At 43.6% G+C, this 23,134-nt stretch overlaps 2 protein-coding genes and 1 long non-coding RNA gene across 18 annotated transcripts in view; 1 reads left to right on the top strand and 2 right to left on the bottom strand.

Annotated features, from left to right (window-relative positions):
- Positions 1–4,299: 4,299 nt before the first annotated feature.
- SPACA9 (sperm acrosome associated 9) lies at positions 4,300–8,809 on the bottom strand. 2 transcript variants are annotated; one of them, XM_085076948.1, is made up of 5 exons: positions 8,644–8,801; positions 7,917–8,078; positions 5,253–5,455; positions 4,568–4,706; positions 4,300–4,456 (listed from the first exon to the last, which is right to left on the bottom strand). In XM_085076948.1, exons 2-5 carry the CDS (start codon positions 8,058–8,060, stop codon positions 4,370–4,372), a joined length of 573 nt encoding a protein of 190 aa, XP_084933074.1. In that variant the 5' UTR covers positions 8,061–8,078; positions 8,644–8,801; the 3' UTR covers positions 4,300–4,369. The 2 variants fall into 2 exon arrangements, with proteins under 2 accessions (XP_084933074.1, XP_084933073.1); XM_085076947.1 differs by having other exon boundaries at positions 4,300–4,706; positions 8,644–8,809.
- Positions 5,471–6,946, bottom strand: LOC146429863 (uncharacterized). Its single transcript, XR_014855469.1, has 3 exons — positions 6,872–6,946; positions 6,076–6,095; positions 5,471–6,044 (listed from the first exon to the last, which is right to left on the bottom strand). It is a non-coding gene; the product is annotated as an uncharacterized LOC146429863 (long non-coding RNA).
- A 33-nt stretch (positions 8,810–8,842) lies between the features above and the next one.
- The window catches only part of AK8 (adenylate kinase 8), a 67,766-nt gene continuing 53,474 nt past the window's right edge, over positions 8,843–23,134 (top strand). For 7 of the 15 annotated variants that reach the window (XM_085076939.1, XM_085076941.1, XM_085076931.1 and 4 more), the window contains exons 1-5: positions 8,849–9,005; positions 11,359–11,443; positions 15,285–15,334; positions 16,037–16,150; positions 20,795–20,863. In XM_085076939.1, coding sequence (XP_084933065.1) covers positions 8,913–9,005; positions 11,359–11,443; positions 15,285–15,334; positions 16,037–16,150; positions 20,795–20,863 — 411 coding nt within the window. In that variant the 5' untranslated portion in view covers positions 8,849–8,912. Of the gene's footprint in view, positions 9,006–9,193; positions 9,522–11,358; positions 11,444–15,284; positions 15,335–16,036; positions 16,151–18,624; positions 18,741–20,794; positions 20,864–23,134 lie in introns of those variants that run through there. The other 8 variants (XM_085076934.1, XM_085076945.1, XM_085076937.1 and 5 more) reach the window with 6 other exon arrangements.

Genomic DNA, 23,134 nt, shown 5'->3' on the forward strand with positions numbered 1-23,134 from the left:
ACAGAAGGGAGTTCAGTGTCCAAACATCTTCCCAGATGGGACAGTCCAGAGCAGGTCAGTGCTGCTGCCTCTTGGCACAAGATTCACCATTAGGACCTCATTTTTCTGCATGGAGCCAAAGCTTTTTTTCTTCTGTGATGAACAAACTCACCAGCCATGTGCCAGTATAATCCATAAATGAACTGCAAACAGTTCAGTGCTGCAAATCTGTGGGTGAGCTTCTGCATGGCCTTGCTCCTGCAGGCCAGGACTGCACAGTGATTAGAGAAATTAATAGCTGGAAATGTCAGAGCCTTGTTTGCAAAGCTGGGGCTGCTGTCAGGAGCTGGCTCTGTCCCTGGCTGTGCTTTTCCCTTCCATGCCCTGCTCAAGACCACAGTGCACACACGAGGACACTTCTTCAGAGCACAAGGAATTTTGGAGCCACTTTATTGTAAGCTTAACCTGGTAAGGTAAGGTTATTCTCTTGTTTTGCTTTCTTTTTCTTTGCTTTCTTCAGACTTGTTCATTGGTTTTGTGTTTGGTTTTGGGTTTTTTTTTTTAACTTGAGGTAAATGAATATTTGAAAGATTGGTGAAAGCAATTTAGTAAATATGGGTTTAAAAAACCCACAGAATTGGTTTAAAATGAGGCATCTCTTAAACTCAGCATTGCAAAGCTGCACTTGCCAGTGTAAAAAAAGAATTAGATAAAAATCACCCACTGAAGTGCATTTACTGGGGTACAAAAAGAGAAAAATTAAGCGCCTTCCTTACTCACTAATGCCAAGTAGTACATTTAGTAGTTCATAACATAACTAAAAAACACACAGGAGACATTAGGGAAGGAAATACTTCAAATTCAGGAAATTAAAATATCTTTGCTGATTGATCTTGATTTGTTGGAACTGGTTAGCTGCTGGCACAATGGTGGATTTTAAAAGTGGTTACAAAATAGGAAATCACAGGAGTTGAGTTGTTTCATCCGTTTGTGCTCAGGAGCTCTGCTAAGGAATCTTGGTTTGTGTTCCCATGGGCTTTGCTTTCCAGACAAGACTATTCCAAATAATTGACTTACTGTCGTCATGATTTTGGTGTCTGTGAAATTTACTTGGCTGAGCCTTTTTTTCCTGAAGGCTTTCTCACTCCAAGTACACACTCTAGTTCTGGGCTGGCTGATCTTTCCTTTCTGCCAGACAATTCCTGGTTTCTCCAAAGCTGTCTCTGCTCACTGTGCTCAGCTGACTAAAAGCCCAAACTGGTGCTGCACCACCACTTAGGGAATTCAGGACTCCCAGGAAAAGAGCTGTCCTGGCTGCAGGGTGTTTATGATGTGAGGAGCTGACTGAACAGGGTGTTGATGACAGGGAACAGAGCAGCTCCTGGGCATGGGAGTGGGAGGGGACAGCCCCACAGCAGCACCGGGCTGTATCCCAGGGGTTGGATACCTGTAACCAATGTTAAAAAGACCTTGTGGATTCAGGACTGGGGGACAGCAGGTCGTTGGAAGTGTTCAGAAGTTGCTGTTGAGCGGTTTGGGCACTGATGCGAGGTGGCCGCTAGAGGCCCTGCCAAGCCCATCCCTTCACTCCGCATCAGCATCGACGGCATCTTTGCGATGCTGAGTTTCCTCTCTCCCTTGAATCGTCCCTTCTGGTTCCCTCCAGAGCCCACCGCCATTCCTGACACTTCATCTGAACTTCTCGGGGTCTGAGCTATGCCCTGTCCCCTCAGTGTGTGAGAGGAACCAGATGTTGAGCGTACAGAATGTTTTATCACAGAATGGCTTCGGTTGGAAGGGGCTTTTAAAGCTCATCTGGTCCAACCCCCTGCAGTGAGTGGGGACATTTTCAGCTAGATCAAGTTGCTCAGGTTGACAAAAGCCTGGTTTGACCCTTAGCTGAATCAAGGGGAGCACAGAGATCATTCATTCCGATGCCAGGATTCTGTTGAGATCATCTGTTACCAGCCCATACCTCTATTTCAGCCTTTGAACAAAAAAGCAGCATTTATATCCTGGACTAACTGACAGATCTGTAGGAAAGTCAGTCTGGTGCCCTGCCTGCTTTCTCGGTGTGTATCTTGCAATTTTATGCTCACCGAGGCTAAAGTAAAACTTTATTGCACTTTTGTGTTTGGCATTTACATCCTGTTTATGTAAATTCTTCAAACAGCTTGATTTGTAGTAGAGAAAAACAATTCTTGCTGTATCTTTTTGTCTTTTGAAGTGTCCATCCACTCTGGAAGAGGAGAACTTGTATGGAAATTAAGTAATTTGTCTAGATGTTTTTGTGAGACTTAACTTTGCAGTCTTCCAACAGATTCTGGTCTTGTCATTATCAAACCTCAGACTGCAAGTTTTATGCACTCATTTTTCTGCTTGGGTCTTAAAATTTTGGCTGCATGACACTGACTGAAAGGAGAGGGCTAGCCTAGAAATTATTTCTAACATTTGGGAACTGTTTCTTGTGTGTATGAATCTTATTATGAAGATTTGGGAACTGGTTTTTGTGTGTATCACCTTGCTCTAGCACAAAATGACAACTGCACTGGGGTTTTGAGCAGCAGCAGTGGATGGGTTTGGTAGGACTGTTCTGACAAACCATTTGTGCTGTGCTCATCCCTGGAAGCTGAAAGTGAGCTACAAACTGCAGGATAATTTTGGTCTCCTGGGTGTTCAAATTTAAACTATAGGACAGGGCCAAGAAGGTTGGAAACAAGATCTGGGAATAGCATCTCTTGTGTCCCCAACACTTGTCATCGTTCAGTCCTTGCAGCTAGTGTGAAAAGCTTTCCAAGACAGCAACTGTCACTGGACACTTGTCTGCAGCATGGAACACAACAGGGCAGCTGCCACAGCTTGGATTTTTCAGCTTGAAGCTGCCTCTGCAGCAGGGATCTCAAGCCAGAGAGGGTGATGGTGATATTCCACTGGCTGTGGCCCCAGTAGTGCCCAAGAGTCACTTTGTGACCCTCTGTTACCAATTTGAGTTCACCAAGGGTCAGTTCAGTTAGATCAAGTCTCCCTAAAAATAGGGTTCTGCTCCTGCCTGGGTGAGTGTATTGCTGTACAAGTGGATGGGAGGAAGCAAAAAAGTGCAAAATAACATAGGGTTATGTGAGAAAGAAAAATGCTCCTGAAAATACTTTCATCTGAGCTGTCATTCCTTCCTATGCCCCCTCCTCTGTATTAATTCTCCCTTCTGCTTTTAGCTGCTTGTTGCCAAAAACTGGTGATTTTAAGGCAAAAGCTTTCTGACAGTATTAGCAAACTGAGCCAGGTATGCAAGGGGATATGTTTATTCAGGAGTGTCTTCCAGCAGGAAGCAAAGGGCAGGAGGTAGTTTGCTTGTGGAGGGGAAAAGAGTAGTCAGACACAGGGATAACACTGGGTTACTCACAAAGGGCTGTAGGGTTTGACCATGTGCTGACCCCATGCTCCATGGTTTAAGCCCCAGGGCCATCATGGGCTCACCCCTTAGGTGGGATATCTAGCCTAATGTAATGCTAACCTTGCCTTGAAAAAGGGAAAGCACAGGCAGTTTAATTTGTAATTTGAACAGGAACCATCTGAACATTATGCTTGCTCCATGTTCCCATGAATCACATGGACGGGAAATGGCTTTTATTTGTAGAGATCTGAGGAGCATAGGGGTGGTTTTCCACTTTTGGCTATTGTCAGTACACACAAACTAAGGGCAAAATGGACTCTGCTCTGCTTTACATCTCCAGCTCTGACAGCACAGAAGTCAAACAGGTGTAAGGGGAGATGCTCTGTGCTGTGAGGAGCTGCAGGAGGCTGCAGCAGAGCACAGCTGAAGCACACTGGCCTCTGTAGCCAGTGGCATGTATGGGAGACCTCCTTAGTGTCCTGAAAACAGGGCTTCTGTGGCCCAGATAGCCAAACAATTTCTATGGGGGTGAGGGAGTTTTAGAGACAAGTCTAAATCTCAAAGACTTGTCTGAATCCATAATGCCAGGCCTTTGCTGCTCTGCATCACATCCTTCGGACAGGCAGGTTCTTCACCCTGCTGGCTGTGGTGAGGGAGGGGATGTTCCTCAGAACAAGACTGAGAAAATGTAATCCTATTTCAAGTAGCTTGTCCAAGATTCATATCTGAGAGATTAGAACCTGATGACTCCTGCCTGTTCCCTATTCCCACTGCAGTGCTGGTCCCAGGGACCAGCTGTAGTGACAGCTACTTCTGTTGGGATATGACTTTGAGGAGGAGAGTGGAAATACCAGCAAGGGACAGTGAATGCATCTGTCCCAGGCTGGCAGCAGGGCAACTCTTCAGAAAGTGGACTCAGGACAGATCTCTAGTGTTCATTTCATTGTCTTTAATCAGCCAGCTGGTTAAAGGTGCAGAAGGTGCAGGAGCTGTGATCCTTTAGTAGGGGTGTTTGCCCGGAGGCCTCCAGGGAGCTTTTTGTTGCGGACGTTGATTTTCACTCAGGTATTTCTGGAAGTCTTTTTCCTGCAATTGTACAGTATGTTTGTTACGATTGGAGGGCTGGGCTGCAAAGAGTGCAGGTGGTGTTTGGGAAGTGGGTGTCTCCTTCTTGGACGTGGCACGTCCACCACTCACAGTGTACAGCAGGTTCCTCTTAGTGTAGGTGATCCAGTCCTTCATGGTGTCAATAACGACGGGGATGAGGCTCACCACACCTCCATAGCGATTCTTTGCTTCATCCAAGCTCAGGTAGTTCACAACACCGTGGGGGTAGCTGTGAGACAGAGGGAAACAATTGGCAGAGGAGTCCCAGCAGTGCAGCCCTGGGAGCCACCCTCAGACCCCCCGTGGAAGAGCAGGAGTGCAGAGCCAGCCATTGCCCAAAATCAGAAAGGTATGGATAGAACTTCATGTTGAAAAAGGAGTCCTGCCAAAAACCACCCTGGGATAGATCTGGAAGTCTTGGAGAGGACATACAGACATTTGTCCTGCAGAAATCAGCTCTGTGCAGAGGAGGAGCAGGAGACAGGAGCAGGTAACCTGCCTGAGCACTGCACAGACCTCAGGGCACTCACCTGCCCTGCCATGCAGCAGCAAAAAGGATGGATAAACAAACCAGCCCCCTCTGTGTGAATGGACACTGCAGTGTTTCCCAACAGCTGGAACAGTAACCTGGGGAGCACCTTATACCCTCAGGAAAGCCAGGAAGGCATTGTGACAGAACTGGTGAAGAAGCCAGGTGGGAATGCACAGTGCCAGTCCCCCTGCACCGACAGTCACATCCCAGAGCTGAGCTGAGCTGAGCTGAGGAGGCACCTACGTGGCTCGGATGCCAGTGAGGTCGTTGCTGTCATTGAGGAGCACTTTGCACTTCTCCAAAAGGCCCTTGGCCACGCTGTCACCAGAATGCACTGCTTCCAGCTTGTGGCAGAGGTTGCGCAGGTCGTTGCAGATGCAGATGAACATGTTGAGGATGCGCCTGTCTGTGGAGTTGAAACAGTGGTGGTCCTTGTAGCACTGTACCTGCACATGGGGAAAACCAGGTAAATGATACTAAACTGCACTGAATTTATGATGCAAAGCTGCTCAGGTTAGTGAGGGGAAGCTGCTTTCTCTTGTGGCTCTCAGGTGTGAGCACTGTGGGATGTTTGCTTGTCATTCCTCATGACTGAGGAAGGCTGGAGTTAATCTGTTCATCAGCACACCCTGAGCCTTCCTCGCCCTTAGAGGTGTAGGTGTTCCACAGCTAAACCCCAGCTGTGCTGGCAGCTCTGCAGGAACTGGCTGAGGGGGACTGGGGTCTCCTGTCTGCTCCCTCTGCTCCTGACACAGCTGCTGGGCAGAGCAGGGTGGGAAGTGAGGGCAGCCACCAAATGCGGAATGGTTTGGAGTGATGTGTTTGCAAAGTGCATCCCTCATGACTCTTTATTTGGCACATGACTGCAAACTCAACCCATTTAACCTAAATTGCCCTGGCTAACCTGTTAGAGCAATGCTATTCCTTGCTTGCCTTGAGCAGTTCTGTTACTCATGGCTTTGCATGAGGAAATGTTATGCCAAGGGATTAAGTATCTTCTCCAAAGAAATTACAGGCTGCTCAGAATATAAAATCCTGAGTGGCTGGTTGGCAGCCAGAGCTGGACTGCAACACCTCCAGTGCTTTCTGTAAGATTCCAAGACAAGAGGGAAGTAGCTATTCCAACATGGATACAGTCTCTGCATACAGAAAAGCCATGGAATGTGCTTGGCCAAATTCTCAGCAGGTTTGTGAGAAAGGTAAAAAATGGCCCCTGAGGGTCCTTTTCCACTACAGACTCCTCCTTCCAGTTTGCTGAGTGCTGTGTCCTTGTGAGTGGCAGGATTTTTTACTGCTGCTGTGAGCAGAAATAGTCCTAAGGAGAGTATCAGTGGGATAACAGGACTTCTTGCTGTCCACATCAACAACAGAGAGTTAATGCACCTGAGTGACCAGGACAGGCACCAGGACTACAGGAGCAACTTGCAAGGGCTGTCCAGCTCTGCACAAACCAGACTTTATACCCTCCTCCATGTAGAAAGCTGTAAAGAGCTGTTGCCATTGCCTGACTGTAGTGTGCACTCCCACCTTGCCACCTTCCTATGCTCTCCTCTCCTCCCAGAGAAATGTCATCACGCTAAAAATGCTGCCACATGAATTTGCTGAGGGCTGGAAATTTAGCCATGTTCAAGTGCAATATCACTTTTTTTCTGTAGTGTCTCTATTTCCATGCAAAGAGAGCTGGCAGTCAAGTCAGCTGTAGGCTGACACCACACACATTTCTGTGTTTGCTGCTTTTATTCTTGTGCCCTCCCATAGCAAATTAAAAATAGGGAGAATGGCACTGAACTAAAATGGGTGCCTTGCTTTTGTCACCAGTGAAGTTTCTTTGGTAGGGGTTTAGTTTCTGCTCAGTGCATCACCAGTGTCCTTTGCAGTAATTTGCTCTTTTCCCTTTCCCATCCTCCCCCTCAGGAGGGACAGTTTGCCACCACGGAGTTCTCATGTTGTGTCACAGAGGAGGCTGAGGATCCATGTAATTATGAGGTCACCACCCACCAGGTTTCACCCCCACCCTTCCACCTCTGCCAAGAAGAGGAATATCAGAGGAATATCAGGAATATCAGAGGAATATCACTGGAATATCAGAGCTTCTAAAAACAGCATAATGTTACACAACATCTCCATGCCTCTTTTTGGGGAAAAAAATGGCTCAGTGCAATGTCTGTCACAATCCCCTTCAATGCAATGAGCATTATATTAGAGAGAGGCAGCCCTTGGAAAAGACAACCAGCTCATTCTGTGTCCTAATCCTGACAGCAGCCTGGCTTTCACTCTGCCTTTGGCGTCCATTTGGGTCTTGTGTCTGAGTTCTGCTGTCTCAAATCCACAGTTCTGATTTTATTTAGATTTTTCTTCCCCCACTCTGTCTCCAGGTGGTCTAAGTTCCACTTTTAAGTACACCATGTTATAAAAATTCCAAGACAATTCACTTACTAGCCCAGAAAACCCTTTGCCCACTTGGGACTTTCAGCCCTCAATCCATCATCCTCCCTCTGTAACACAGCCATTATTTTTAATAAGCACTATAGAAAGATACAGCAGCACCAATACCAGGGGGAAGAGCCAGGCATGCTGGTTCCTACAAGTGAAGGATTACAGATTCCATGTGTGGCTGGGGAAGGAGGCTTGGTTTGATTGTTTTCTTGTACCCTCTCTTTCTGGCTGTGCCTCAGCAGCGTTAAACTAAACCAGAAAGTGCTGCTCAGCAATGAGATTCCTCCTGTGATAACGGGAAGCTCTCACACAGGTATTTCTTGACTTACACACCAACGTTTCTACAGAGTTTTTGTCCATCTTCCCTTAGTAAAAAACCATTTATTCAGCCCTGAAGTGGCCCCGGGTGGGCAGCAGCCCCGTGTTCTCCCTGCTCTGGTGGGCAGAGCACTTTGTGCAGATGCTCTGTACCTGGGTGATGGATGACACGGGTCTGATCAAGTCGTGGGCTTCCTCCCGGGTGTGTTCCAGTGCTCTGACAAATGTGAACTGCTGCTGCTGGAAGAGCTTGTAGTTCTGCTCTATCCTTCTAAGGGTCTCCACAATCTCGTCCATGTTTACTTATTTCTGTGTCTGGGGCAGAAAAAGAAGAGAAAGGAAGCTGATTTTTAGGGATTATGCAATTCTACGTCTCACCTGAGTTGGAATGGTGTAGGTTAGTGGAAAAGTTACAAAAACCAGACAAAAAATAGTAAAAAGCAGGAGAAAGAGAAGATATATTGTGTGGAAGCCCTGCAGTCCCAGAGCCCCAAGCAGTAAGTCAATGAGTTCGTAATGATGCTGCGAAAAGAGGCAGAGAAGCCAGAGGGGAGCACTGACAATCAGCTACCATAAACCCTAGTGGCTCTGTTGTAAAGCTAATGCGGCAATGCATCACCGGCGGGCCGCGGGGAGCCACGGCTTCTCCTATCGCTGTAAAACCATCGCCCCAGCGCCTCCCACACTGCCCCGTGAACGGGAGCGGCCGGGCCGCAGGGCTCAGTGGCGGGATGGGGGCCATGGTTAACCTGCCCCTCCTCACAGGACTGATTTTCACCCTGGGGAAAGATGAGAAGCTCTGGGGGAAGAAGCCTCTCCCGCAGCTCCCGCCCGCCTGATCCCCCAGCCCCGGCAGCGCGGCGAGCCCTGCGGCTCCTACCGGCCGGTGGACGGGCGGGGCGGTGCGGCAGCTCCCGGGAGGGCCGGGCGGACAGGGTGACAGGGTGGCACGGTGACTGCGGGCCCTCCGCCCTGCCGTTGTCGCGGCAACCGCGCCGCCGTCTCCCTGGCAACCGCGCCGCTCGATGACGTTTGCCTCCTCCCGTTGGAATTAACGGAGCGGTGGCCACGCCCCCCGTGGAACGAGGCGGTTCTCCGTCGCGCGGCGATGACGCACCTTAGCAACGCGTCGCGTTGCTAGGGGCGGCCATGGCGGAGGTGGACACGGAGCGCTCGGCCCAGCCGTGGCCGCCGCCCGCGGGAGCCTACGCGGAGGAGCGGGAGCTCTTCCAGCTCCTGCAGGTGACCCGGGACCCGCGGCAGCCCTCCGCAGGGCGGGGGTGGCCAGACGGGCTCGGGGGAGGCGGGCGGGGCTGCTGTGGGAACTGCCGGCCGGCTGTCCGTGTGCGGGAAGCGGCCTCGGGCTCTCGCTGTTAATTGTGTTAATTGGCAATTCCTGCGGTTCGTGTGTGTCTTGTGTTTTGCCGAAGCGAGTGGCAGCCCGAGGAAGAGTGGAGTCGGTGAAAGGCGAGGCAGGAGGAGGAGAGGAGAGCGGGGAGGAAGGGGGACAGTGACAAATTTAGTGACAAATGAAGTGACAAATTCAGTGCGGCAAAACGCGGGAAGGTTTTGCCATCGCCGAGCCGGGGCAGAACCGGGTCAGCACCGCCTGCTGCTCATCCTCACCCGGTTCAAACCCTGCGCTCCTGTCGGGCTGTTCGGGGAGATGAGTGTCAAAAATAAAGCGAGAAAAGCGCACTTCCCGCGTGGCTGTGATTTCAGGGCATAGCGAGGTTGGCTTCCCTGCTTTAGAGAAGGGTGGGGTTTGTTCTGTACGCTCGGAAAAAGCCTTTGTGTCGTGCATGGGGAGGTTTGTGCGAAGGACTGAATATTCTGGTGCTGAATATTCTGATAGGAGGACTTGCTGGAGAGCTTTCCCCTGTGTGCTGCTGACACTTAACTCTGTTTACAAAGTCATTTTCGCTTGTTCAGATCTCACTGAAACACACACACACCTTTATTTCTTTTCCTATTATATTTTTTGTGTGCTCTCATTTTTATTTCTCTGTTTCTTATGACTAATGTGGCACAATATTTATGATTTTTTTGGAATGCAATACTGTGTTTTGCAAGCCATGAGACATTGGCTGCAGCTGCAGGAACTCATTTTACATGAAATGTTTGTGGAATTGACTCAGGGTCTTGTTTTCTTTCTGTGCTTCAATTGTGTTGCAGCAACACAATGGACACAGACACAGCTTGGAATTTACTAGAACGTTCACAAAACACAAAATGTGAAAATTACATGAGACCCAAAACATGAACCTCCCCCAGAGATTAACAGAACTCACGTGAAGTTAAACTGAGTTTAGCAGAACTGAATAAAATTCAGGCTTTGAAGGTAGGATTTGGGCAAGAGACAGTGACAGTGTCAATCACTGTTAGTCTAAACATTTTTGAATCATAATAAACCCAGATTTTCTTAGGTTTGTTATTTTTAAAGCTGATAAGCGCAGTGCCAAATCCAGATTTCTTAGTTTAAATAAATGTTGCTGGAAAGTAATAATTTTTAAATGAGCTTCCAATAAAAATACAAATTTTATAGTTTATGCTCTGTGCTACCCAGACCTTGGCGTATCAGAACTTGCACGATCACCAGTTTATAAAACAAATTAAGTGTTTTAATTATTCTAATGAAGTGGATGAAGTAGAAAAGGAAAATAGGCCACTCTAATAAAAGACAATCAGCTGGTGAGGAAATAAAATTTTATGGACTATACAGACTTTATGGAATTTACTTGCAAATATAAAAGTGTTATGACTGCTTTTTGGAAATAGATGTCTCTTCCAGTGTGAGCATTTCTGTAGCTTATCTAAATTAGAACATTAGTTCTGCTTGATGTTTAGTTTTAATTACCAAACTCGTGGCTGTGCTGAAATGTCTTACTAGGAATTCTGTGGATTTCTCAGGGTTGGTCCTTTTTCTGCCTCTAAAGCCAAAATGCTCCCTGAAACCAGTGCAAGATCCCCACTGCTATGGAATGAGGTCCTGTATGACCTCAAGGATTTAACAGGAAAATGGGCTCCAGAAGAGACAGTCAAGGCAGTGCTTTAAGCTTTCTTTTCCCTTTTTTCCTCCTCTCCACACTCCTTTTCACGTAGGAGTCAAGACTGGCACAGCTGTGAAATGTGCTGTTTCTGTGGGTTTGGCTGGTGGGTTGTGTTTTCCACAACTCTTGTCCATTCTGCACTCCTCTGAGCCAGTCAGAAACTTGTGGGAAGGTTCATCTTGCCCTGCAGAGACACAAATTCAAGTTAACTCTGGTTTCAAAGCTCTTTGTATGGTTTTTATGTCAGTGCTGATTCAACCATTATTGACTCCAGGCTGCTTCAGCCAAACCTTTCTGGTGTCCATATGTACCAAAAATAAGCCAAACCAAATAGGTTGGGGGCGTTTTATGGGCAATTTTCTGACCAACTTCAGTTTTTCAGCATCTAAAATGGTTCTGGAGTCTAAATTGTGCCTGTGAAAGAAAATAAATAAGCATTTATAAGCTATTTAGGATCCTCATTGTAACATTGCTGTAAAAATGCAACATATCAGACTGCAGAGCTGTGTGAAATTTTCCTCTGTCTTTGTCCTATTTCTTTCCAGAACATGCTTGAAGAGCTATTAATTCATAAGCCAGATGATCCCATTGAGTTCATGATAAACCATTTAAAGCAAAACAACGATGATGGTAAGTGGAAACTGAGACACTTTAAATAGTTCAATTCCTGATTTGTTAACAGCTGTTGGGAGCTGTGCTGCAGTTGGCAGTGATGGATCAAACTTTTCAGACTGTGTCTTGGGGAGGGGGGAACAAAAAAAAATAAAATTGGTGAGAATTTTGGAATAGTTACAGGCAAGATGCTTTTAATTTCTTTTTTTAGTGGGTAATCTAATAAAAAATGCGCTTTAACAGTTATAACAATGAAACCCTCTAAGGGAATAACAAAGAGTTCTGGTGTATCAATTATTAATGCGTTCTGTGCCCCATCTGATATTTGCTGTTGTCTTTAAGCTCGCTAATTACTCCTTTTGTCAGGTGTAAATTTGGGTTCCTATTCTACCTGGGCTGGCAGATTCTCTGCGTTTTGATTAGTTCGTTACTCGCTGCTGTTAATGAGTTCCACTGCTCAGTGGCATCTCAGCTGAAGGAACAGCTGAGTGTGTCTGCTCCTCTGTGGAACAAAACCTGCTAAATTGAATAGGAAGTCTGTATTCTGCACCAGAAAAGCATGTACCCTCAATCAAATTATTTGATTTACAAACTGTTCACCCTTAGGCAGATTATATTTGGATATGCACAACTGAACTGTAATTTTTGTTCTGCATGAGCTGTCAGGGAGAGCTGGTGTCATGGAGCTTTGATGTTTCTTTAAAACCAGAGTAAACCATTATGAAAGTTCTGCTGCAGCATCAATGAAATCATTATCACTGGAGGTGCTGTGAGCTTTTAGCGGTGCTGATCAGATGGATGTTGATTGAAATGCTGCTAAATACGTTAAAGGAAAAAAAAAAATCAAATCCTGCAAATGGTGTCCAGCCTTTTCTGATGCAGGCAGCGTGAATAATCAATCTGGTTTATAGACCCTTGGAAAAATATGTGGAGGAATTTCCTGCAGTTTGATAGAATGCTGATAAAATTTCTTCACGTTGGGCTAACATTTGTCCTGAAGCCCCACAGTATTATTCTAACAGAATTAGGCAGGTTTCCATCTCATGACTTCAGTACATAGAAGCTAAAGATAGAACTACAGCAGTTATTTGTCAAGGGGAAAATGCTGTCTGCTTTTGGTCTGGAAAACCCTGCTAAGGAAGAAGAGGAACTCCAATTAAAATTAAAGCCTAAATGTTGTTTTAAGAATAAATTATGTGGAACATAATGTAACAGAAATGTGTAGCAGAGTTGATTTTACTTTTTGATCATGGAGGAAGGTGCTGACTATTTAGAAGAAAAAAAAAACCTTATTAGAGCTATCAGTAAAGTGATGAATTTTCATGATCTTGCCTTGCTAGACAGTTTTAGCCCTAGAGAAAATTTCAAACAGAGATGTGTGGAATAGAAGCATTGCATCCATCCCAGGTGTGAAGTTAGAAAACCTTTTTAATTACTAATAGGATCTAAAGTACTTTAAAAAATATAAACAAGTCTAATGATGATTATAGCTTCCAACTGCCTCGAAAATCTCGTAGGTCAAATGTGTGGCAAAGTGTTTGTGCTCAGGGCTCTGAACTATTGTTCTTTCATGTGCTCCTTCTGAAAACCTTAAAGGACCACGTGAAGACTGATAATTCTTTCATATTCAAAGATATGTTTTCTACATGGCATCTTGGTTTGTGCTAATGAAAAAAAGCTTTCAGGAGCCAAGTGGCAGTTCTGTGAGTTCCTCCTTTACACTCAAACCTCTGAAGGAATGTAAAAAACGTTCTGCAAGAATGTTTAGCATGTACCATGTGCTTCTCCTCTTTGACAAAGGATTTCTCCTACAGGTTAAGCAAATTTTGTTGTATTAATATTAATCATAGAACCCCTTGGATTTAAGTGGAATTTAGTGAGTGCAGCCGTTCTATTGTGTTATTCCAGGATGGATTTTGTTATTGCTAAAATCATTGCTGAATGTTAAAACTTACTTCACTTGGAAGACTAAATCCTGTAACGTCTCATCAAGACTAAACACAGAATTAAATATGATTTGTTACTAAAGAAAAAGGCATTTTCCCAGAATTTCCTGACTTCATTTAGCTGCTGGTTTGGAGCTGCAGTATGAAATATTTTTTGACTGGAGGGGTTAAACATTACATCCAGTGGTGTCCTGGTTGTGCCCCAGTGTCACATGTTTGGGGAGAATGCTTTACAGGAGTCTTACAAGTGTGCAAATGAGTAAATCAGTGAATTACACTGCCCCATCTGCTGCCAGCCACTAAGCAGAGAGAAAACCAGATTTAGTACAAAGTGAGCATTTACAGTAGCCCTGGGCAATATTAAAGCATGAGATGGTGTATATAATGGTATGTTTCGTTTTTTATCAAACGTTTGTCCAAGAAAGCTGTGTATTAAAGCTTCAATACCTAAGGGCTTTCTTGTGAATTTTAAATCATGCTCCTAGTTAAACCTCAAAAGGATCTGTGGATGGAAAGGTTTTTTGATTTTCTTTGAAGTGGTTTGAAGAAGTTGATTAGTGTTGGCACCCAAGCACTCTTTTATGACGCTGTTTATAAATAATTCCTAAGTACCGGGCTGGAGTTTCAAGGTGTTAGATTAAAAAAAAAAAAAAAACCCTAGGATTTAATCACATTACATTTGAAAGAAATTAGGTGATAAAAACAGCTGATGTATCCTTTTAAAGTATTTTTCTACATTGTGTACTAGTTCTGTTGCACTTGCAAGAACCGATAAGGGGGGAGTTGTTCTTAAACCTTCCAAGTCAGATAACTTTGTAAAGATGAATCCGTAATTTGGGTTTCATGTATGTTTAAAAATTGCACCTGCCCAATAACTGTTAAGTGCATGGAAGGCCTCATAAAAATACATTTCACATCCTTGCCTGTCTGTTAGCATCAGACACGATCTCCCTTGGTTCTCGAGGGCTGAAGAGGTTGTTGGGTGAGTGGATCCCTCCTCTGCTTTGACCTACGTTACTCCCAGTAAATACTAACCAGTCCCTCCAGCACACAGTCTGGTGTGGTTTGGGGTTTTTTTCCCCCTGTGGTATTGGGAGAAAAAACATCAAAGCTGTTGATATAAAATGCCAGTTCAAGGGATTGCAGCCCGAGGTGGATTTATGGAAAAAGTTCCAAATACTTTCCTAAGAATGGCTCCATTTTCCCTTGTTTGTTTTGCCTCTAATTCATTCCCAACGAAGCTGATGGCAGTAATGCCTATTGTGTTGTCTGTGTGCATTGGATTAAGAATTCCTCAGAACTGGGATGCATTTTTGCACCTTGTCCCCTCAGGGAAAGGAGGGGGACGTGCAGCAGAGAAATACAAGAAACAGAAATGAGGAAAATTACTTTTAATGGTGACTAGAAAAATTGAAAGTAGCTGTCAAAAAGTGTGGTGAGGGAGTGCTTCATTTTGTAGTATCTAAATCTTCTCTGCACCCTGAAACAACCTCTTTAGGTGAAACTAAAAAGTGAAATAATTTTTCATCACGAAATATGTTAGTTCTAAATCAATGTTTTGGGAATAAAAGCCAAACTCGGGTAAGGAAATGTTTGTGTTTTATGGTTCACCCACTGAACTATCCATGTGTTTAAATGGATTGAGATATACATATCTCATATATCTCTCCAAGTGGCATAGTTAGAGTGTTAATCTCATTGACCATGGAGATTAAAGGAGGACCCAGCTGGCACTGATTTACTGCTCCCCTTTTTTTTCCCAGTGGATCCCAATCCCAAAATCTCCACTCAGGCAGCTTTCCAGCTGAAATAATTGTTCATGGTGGCTCCGTTGATATGCAGCACAAGAGTGGGAAACTGGCTGGGAATTTTGCTGTTCTACATCTTGACGTTTGCATATCCTTGTTCCATAGCTCCAAGAATTTGTGTCCTTGGTCCACCTGCTTCTGGGAAAACTACAATTGTAAGTATCTTACCCTCAGTGTTGTAACACCTCCCACTCACCACCTTGCTTTCTACTGAGCTCAGCACTCAGGACAATTTTATCCTGGAAAAAAAAATCTTCAGATTTATCCCAGTGATAGATGAGCACCAGACAAATGGAAGGGTGGCATTGCTGAGGGATACACCTGTGTGTTACACTGCAGGTTAAATAGAGATTTTCAAATGAGGTCTGTGAGAACTCACTCAGGTAGTGGTACTGCTGGAATGCAACAGAACTCTGCCTGCCTTGTTTCCCCAGCCTTTTAGCAGGACTGACTAACCTGGGGGAAGTAAGGTAATGACACATTTGTGGTGTTCCCTTGCTGTGAATTGCTCCATTTGCATGGCCAGTTGTCTCATGTCCACTAGCACTGCTTAATTACAAAGGTCAAAGTTGTATTTGAACCTCAGAAACTGCAGGTGATGGCGGTGAGGGCATGGCAGGAAGAATATTTTCTTTAAATTCTGTGTTATGCTACATAACAGGAGATGAAAAAGCTATTATTCAAAGCTTTAGATTCTTGAACATCTTTATAGGAAACTACTAAGAGTTGCACATATAGTCTGTATGCTTAAATGGATGGCTAGGAAATATCTGTCTTTCTGCAGCTTTCTGAAAAAAAGTGCTTCATTTTCTTTCCAAATATTTCAACCTGTATGTTTTTTTTTCTTCTTCCCTCAGGCAATGTGGCTTTGTAAACATTTCAATGCCATCCATGTCTCTCAGGAGACTTTGTTATTCAAGGAAGCATTAACGCAGACAGAGGAAGCAAAGGCATATAAAGAAAGAAATCAGGTGTGTAAGAGAATCTAACAACAGTTGTTCTTGTGTCACAGAGCAGGAATTGTGTGGCATCCCCATGATTTCCACTGCTGAGCTGAGCAGCTGAGAGCAAAGACTCTGCTGTGTTGTACATGGTGTGTCAGGACATAGAATAGGGCAGGAGAGGGAGAAAATGCAAAATAATGGAGGTCTTGAAAATATTAACCTTGAAATGAGCACCAGAATTGGGAAAAGCCCAGCAATGCACAATCCAGTTTAAAGAATGGATTATTATATTGTTAAACACAACATCTTCTATCTGGGCATGTTTGAAAATCTCGATAAAATAAGCATTAATCTCTGAGGTCTCCTTTGGTACAAAATGCTCTAGAAAATATGTACACAAAGAACTTTTTTTGATCTGACAGTGCTACTTAGTTGTGCGTGCTTGATTTCTCTGTAGCATGACACAAATAACTTACTTGGTGCATTAACTCCAAAGGAGGATGACAATCCAGTCAGCTCCTGACAGCCCTGGAAGCTCTCAAGCTGAGGCAGGAGCAGCTGACTCAGATTGTTCAGTTTTACCCAATTCTGAGTTTCTCCAGTCAGATTTTAAAATCCATTCATGCCTTATTGGGGGTGTCCTGATTGATGTTCAAAGCAGTTGGTCCAAAGAATATTTTTTGCCAGGATTAGTTGATCTGTAATATAATTAATTGCCTTATTATTAAAAATTAGTGACAGGTTGGAAAAATATGTTAAAAGGTTATCTTGAATACAGAGAAGCATCTGACTCCTGCCCTTTTGGCTGATTCCTCTCTCCAGTATCAAGGCATTCCATGAGAAATAGAAGGGAAGTCTGGGCTTTTGTGACTCTCTCTAACAAGCCCACTAGTTTGAGTTTATATTTTGTCCTTTATCACCTATTTTCATAAAATTTGAGGCAATTCTGTGAGAATTCTATACCCCTGCTAAATCCAATTTAGAATTGGAACTGGCCAACAGATTTGTAATTTACTGAGATGGCAGACAGTGTGATACACAGATTAGGGTTTTTTTCCTTAGAAAATTAGGCTAAAATAGGCTAGTGTTCATCACACTGAATTGGTGAATGAAGTTTGGAGATGCCTCAAGGACCCTGCTTCAAGATCTGAGAGGAAAGAGTTCACTGAACTCCCTGAACTCCCAGGCAAAAATGTTTGCATTTTGCTGGGGTGATATAGAATTATTCTTACTGAGAATATGTACTTTGAAATCTTAGTCCTAATTATTAAAGATTGTTTTGATAGGTTCATAAATTTATACTTGGAGGGGGAGAATTTAAAACAAAAATTCCCTTTGGTTTAATTACTGTAATTATTAACATATTTCATACTATACAGATGCACTTTCAAGGGTGTCCTTTTGGGCTTATTTGATTTAAAAAGATGGATGGTGTGGAAGATGAAAGTCAAAAATGTCAAGGCTAATCAGGTAGTGAGGAGGGCCTGCAGAGCACTGTGCAGTTTGCCTTTGGGTTTGATTTTCAGACCCTGGAAGGAGGTTTTCACGAAATAATTTTATTCTTTTATGTGAGTTTGTTTCTTCAAATGTAACTCCTATGGCCAGGAGGGAACTCCTTGGCTCTTCTAGGTTGGGATGTCTATTCAGGAGCAGAACAAGAGCTGTTTGCATGAGTTTTGATATAACCAGGGCATTAAAAAATGAATTTAATAAATGGAGAAGAGGAATAGCTGAGGCTGTGTTTTTGGAGAGTCTGGTGTGAAGATCATGTAACACAATTTCATGTTTTCTCCCATCTCAGGTTACTGTGGCTGCATTAACCCCAGAGGCAGAGGTCAGGCAGTTTGAGGTCACAAAGGCCAATGTCACTAGACCTGGGCAAATGCTGCAAAAAGCTCTGCAAATGTTTGTTCACATATTTTACTTACCCATCTTTAGCAAAGCCTTCATCTCCTTTGTTTCCTCATTAAAGCATTTGGGTTTTCCTGGCACAGGAATCCATGGAAGGCACATTTAAAATCCATGATTTTTCTCTGAAGCTCACTTTTTCAAGTTGGACAAGCAGTCATTCACCCACACATACCTGGCCACTTACTAATGAGCACAGCTCAGGTAGTGAATTTTAAATATTGAGTGTTCAAAGCAAAATGTGATCATTCTGCATGTAAAAATTCTCCAAAAAGAAGTCAAGTATTTTTGAATATTCAGTAAATTGAAGAACCACGAGCTGCCGATAAATATTCCATGAACAGAAAAAGAGGCTACATTTTTGGATAAATCATTGCAAATTATTCCCTCATCTCTAGTTATTATAATGTTAATAGGAAGCATCTTCAGGTTTTCCTATAGTGAAGTCTAATGATGAGCTATTGCATGTTTCACTTTTCCTGTTAACTGGATAAAATAAGAAGTTGAAACAACTGTGGTAATTGTGGGTTTGTGGGATGGGTGTGCTCTTAATGCTACACTAAATTGCAGTTAAGGTGTTTGCAGAAGACTTAATGACTTAAAACTGCTGCAGAGTTGTGTCATGTCCCTGTGCTTTTTAAGAAGAAATAAAACAGAAAAACCCAAGGCATCCTTAACTAAGCATGGTCAGCACTCCAATTTTTCCAGGGTAAGCCACTGTGAGTTACCAAATGTGTGTCACTGTCCATTAGTGCAGATTTCTGGGAGGTGCAATCCCATCTACCAGGCTCACAATAGAATATATTTATGTGTTTATGGGAGATAAATCATGAAAGGACTACCTGGTATATATCAGATATCACGATTTCTAGTTGAATCTTTAGGCATTCTGCAAGCAGCCTATTGAAAATAATTTTGTAGGCCACTGCTCAGTAGGAGGAAAACTGCCCAGGAAATGAGACTGGAATTGAGCCACAGAGAGCAGAAGGAGCTAAACCACTGAAATAAATACCTGCATTGTGTGCCCTTGATTGTTTTTGTGCACTAAGCCCTGCTCCAAAGACACGACTAAGAATCACCGCTGCACGGAGAGAAGTTAGGATAAATTTGGTATAAATTGGTTTGGCAAGGCTTAGCAGAGCAGACCCCCAGCAGCCTCCAGCCTGTCTTGACATGACAGATGAAAGAAGCAGCAAGACCCTGGCTGTTCCTGGGAGCAGCATGGTGCCCCTTTGGAAGGTGACAGCCTCAAAGCACCGAGCAGGCTCTGGCAGCGAGGGGCTGCAGGAGGCTCTGACAAAGCACCCTCTGGGACCTGCTGCCTTTCAACAAATACAGCAATTTCCTTCCCTTCTTCTCTCTTACCTGCCTGAGTGTTGCCTTGTGCATGGCTGATATGAGGAGAGGCACTGAGAGCTGGGGACAATAGAGATAAACAAGCCAAGCCAGCTGGGTCACCTGGGCTGTGCCACACCTTTGGTGTGTTCTTCTTCAAAGGGACTTCTGGGAGAGCATTTCCACCACTCCTGCTGAAATTTTTCCATGATCTAATAATGATTTTCAGAAATCTTTCCACATAATCAGCCCCATTTTTACTGTATCTACCTCTACAAGCCTACAGAAATACTCCTTTTTAGGTTTACAGCCTTCAGGCTGGTAGGAAAAAGACATGGGGACCCAAAATATCTGGAACTGCAGGGAACAGTGAGTCAAGCTCACATTATTAATTGAAAGATGATTTATTTTAATTGGGAGGTAGAGAATCTGATTGCAGAATTTTTTTTTCTGAGTATCCATTTTACCAATAATGACAGAATGAGTAAGACAAGGCATTTAGTGAAATGGTTAATGGCTGGCATGAGTTGCATGGACAAAAGTTTAGACTTTGAGTTAAGCTGGCTAACACAGAGTTGAACCAAGTTCAGCATAGAATGAAAACCTAAATTAACAAAATAGTGAAGCAAATTCTTACTAGCAGGAAAGAAGAGTATTGCTATTTTCTTGTCAGGAAATCTAATGCAATGGCAGAAATGTTGAGGGGTGTAAAATTTGTATAGGAATGTTGTTCTTCTGTCTCATAGCAAATACCTTCTTAAAAAACATGTCTAGAGATGGACAAAGCAGTAGCCACACAACCAAACAGCACTTCTGAAAATATTGGCAAATACCGTTTCCAACCCATTTCACAGCCCTGAGCTTAAAAATAAACCAAGTTTAACTATAAAATATATTTTAAATAAACTTTTTGGATGGTGAGGGTTACTTGAAGCTATGAAACAAACCTGAAAATCAGCCTGTGATGTTTGCTCAGTGTCTGAGGTTCTGTTTGTCTCACTGAGAGCTGGCAAGATCCCTAAAGCTGAGCTCACTCCCCCATGGAGCAGTCAAGGGTCAGACACTCGTGGTGAAAAGGATGCCTTTGTGTGTGTGATGTTCTTATGGATCCCTTTGCAGCTCTGATGTCCAGTATGTGTGACATTGTGCAAAACTTGGCACTGCTTCCATGTCAGTGTGCAAACCCCCCCTGGATATTCATGCTCTGTGCTCAGCTTCCCTTTAACACTGATTTCTGTGCCCTTATTAACTCTTTGTCATTAACTCATGCTAATGACCTGGGACTGGCACAGAATTATTTATTGCTTTATTCTCAAGAAGACATCTCACTTCACCTTTAACCACAAAGAGCCTGCACGGTAAAATTCCTTTTGAACTCCATTGTGAATATTCAGCCTTATTTTTTTTCTTTTATTGTTCTTTCTTTAGCAAATTCCCAACGCGCTTTGGGCCAATCTGATCCAGGAACGTCTGTCAAACGTGGACTGCATCAAACAAGTAAGAATTGCTCCTCAGAGGGCTGCTGGATAAGCACTTACACAACTCGTGCCTGGTAGTTAGCATTCCAAGTCCTGAGCAGAGCAGGGAATGGGGGCAAATCTTCGGGGGCTCCAGAGCCCATTGCTTTCTTGAACATCAGCGCAGGGAGTTGGGAGCTTTATTAACAGGATAAAGGGGAGGATGAGAGTATGCATATGCTAATCTTCCAGCACGGAGATGATCAAAGGCTGAACAAGCAGAGCTTTGTTGATTGCCTGGGGCAACTGGCAGAGATGGAGTGGACAAAACAGATAAACAGAAAATAGATAAAAATCAATATGTTCAGGTTTTCGGTGTTATTGAGGGAAGGGGAGGAAGAGAGTGTTATCGTCTCTGATTTCAATTTTATTTGTTTCTCACTGTGTCTCTTTTTTGTTCCTGTGTTAGGAAAAACTGCACTTGAATATATTCTCTTCTAGGTAATAATTAATATGTTCACTCTTAGCTTACACAAATAGGCACTGAATTGGTTTAGCTGTGTTCAGATATGTGAGATCCCATATTTCTTGCTCCATGCCTCATCATCTGAGAGACAGCAAAAATGATTTTTTTGATCCTTAGAAAGAAAGGAGTAAAGGGATTGGCAGAAATCCTAAGTGGTAGCAACTTTTCTTTGCAAAATACTGCATACCTTACTCTACAATTGACCTATTAATGCTGAATTTGCAATGTAGAAAACAAAGGTGTGATGGTTATTGAAAATCTTTATGTTAATAGATAGACATACACAAAATTACCATTAATTATTTTCTCTTTTGAAAGGAGGTCTATGCATTTGAGGTGTAATATCTTCCTTCTGTGATTCAACACAGAATTAATACTGTGGGCTTTTTACATCACTGAACAGATTTATGCCATTTCTTTCAAACCATGAGTCAGCATGTTTTCACTGAAAATGTTCATAGATTAGGAGCAGTATGTTGGACCACAGTACCACCAGCTGTTTGTTTTATTTCTCCTTGTGGTGTCATTGCCTTGGCATTAACTGCACAGCTTTCATCCCACTGACAGTAGGAACACAGAATTTTTTGTGCCATTGTTTTGACACTCACAGGTTTATAGATGTCACTGGCATTCTCTGAGGAGAACATTTTTATTGATCAACAGCTCTGCTGAGGCTCTGTGTTATGTGTTCTCCTAACACAGATGTAGTTAGGACTGCGAGGGATCAGATGGGGAGGTCTTCCTGCACACACAGAAAACTTATTGCAAACATTATGTCCAAGCCTGGCACTTGTGAAGCTGATGCAGAGCCTTTTCATCTTGCAGGGTTAGCACAGGTTGGCTGCAGCCCCTCTGACTTGAAATTCATGGAACTGGAGAAACAGGCAGGATGGGTTTGAGACAGAGAGCTGAGCCACCTTCCTGATGACTTTGGATGTTTAGAAACTAAGCTTAGGCCAGAGATTGACACAGAATGCCTTGGGATTGGTGTTAAACAGCCCAGAAGGGCACTGGCTGCCCTTGGAAGGGAAGGCAAAGAGAGCAGTGGTTCTGTTTGGTTTTGCCTTGATTGGTTCTTTTTGGTTTTACCTTGGTAGCTGAAGATCATCATGTTGTCTCTGTGGAGCTCCCTGCAAAGAAAGGGATGTTACATAGGTTTATCTGGGGAGAGAAGCTGCCCATTCACCAGATCTTCTGCTTTCTGAGAAGAGTAGGACTCTTAAAAACAGCTTTGGACCTTAATCAAGTGACAAAACTAATGTGGAGCATAAAAGGATCCTTTCTAATGGGAAATTCAGCAAGGTTTGGGATTCTTCCAGCATCTGTACTGCTAATGTTGATTAGCATTAATCAACTGCAGGAGCTGCATTGTCAATATTTCTACTGCACTCCTCAGTCTGCTGTGGCCTGAAAATCTCCAGAATTTTAGCTCCATACTGGCAAAGTTATTACTGATATTATTTTTTTGTGTGTTGTTGTCCGACCCATTTCTTCATTTGGGAGTGAAAACCATGAATACTTATTCAAAACCACTGAATAACAATGTGGAAAAACAGTTGTGATCACTTGTTTTCCTAAAAGCAGATGTATTCATGACCTTATGCTTCTGGATGAGATTATTTTTCCTGATATGCCACATAATTCAGCATTATTTCTTCTCACCTGAGTCACCTTTACCCGAGTTTTTACCCGAGTCCCCCAGGTAATTAAAAAAAAAAAATACAGAGGATGTACAGGTCAAATAACAGGAGGGAACTTGAATACCCAAGTCATTATTATAGTGGT

Source organism: Lichenostomus cassidix, chromosome 17 (genome assembly GCF_008360975.1).
Source record: "Lichenostomus cassidix isolate B80296 chromosome 17, HeHo_3.0, whole genome shotgun sequence".
NCBI classification, from domain to species: domain Eukaryota; kingdom Metazoa; phylum Chordata; class Aves; order Passeriformes; family Meliphagidae; genus Lichenostomus; species Lichenostomus cassidix.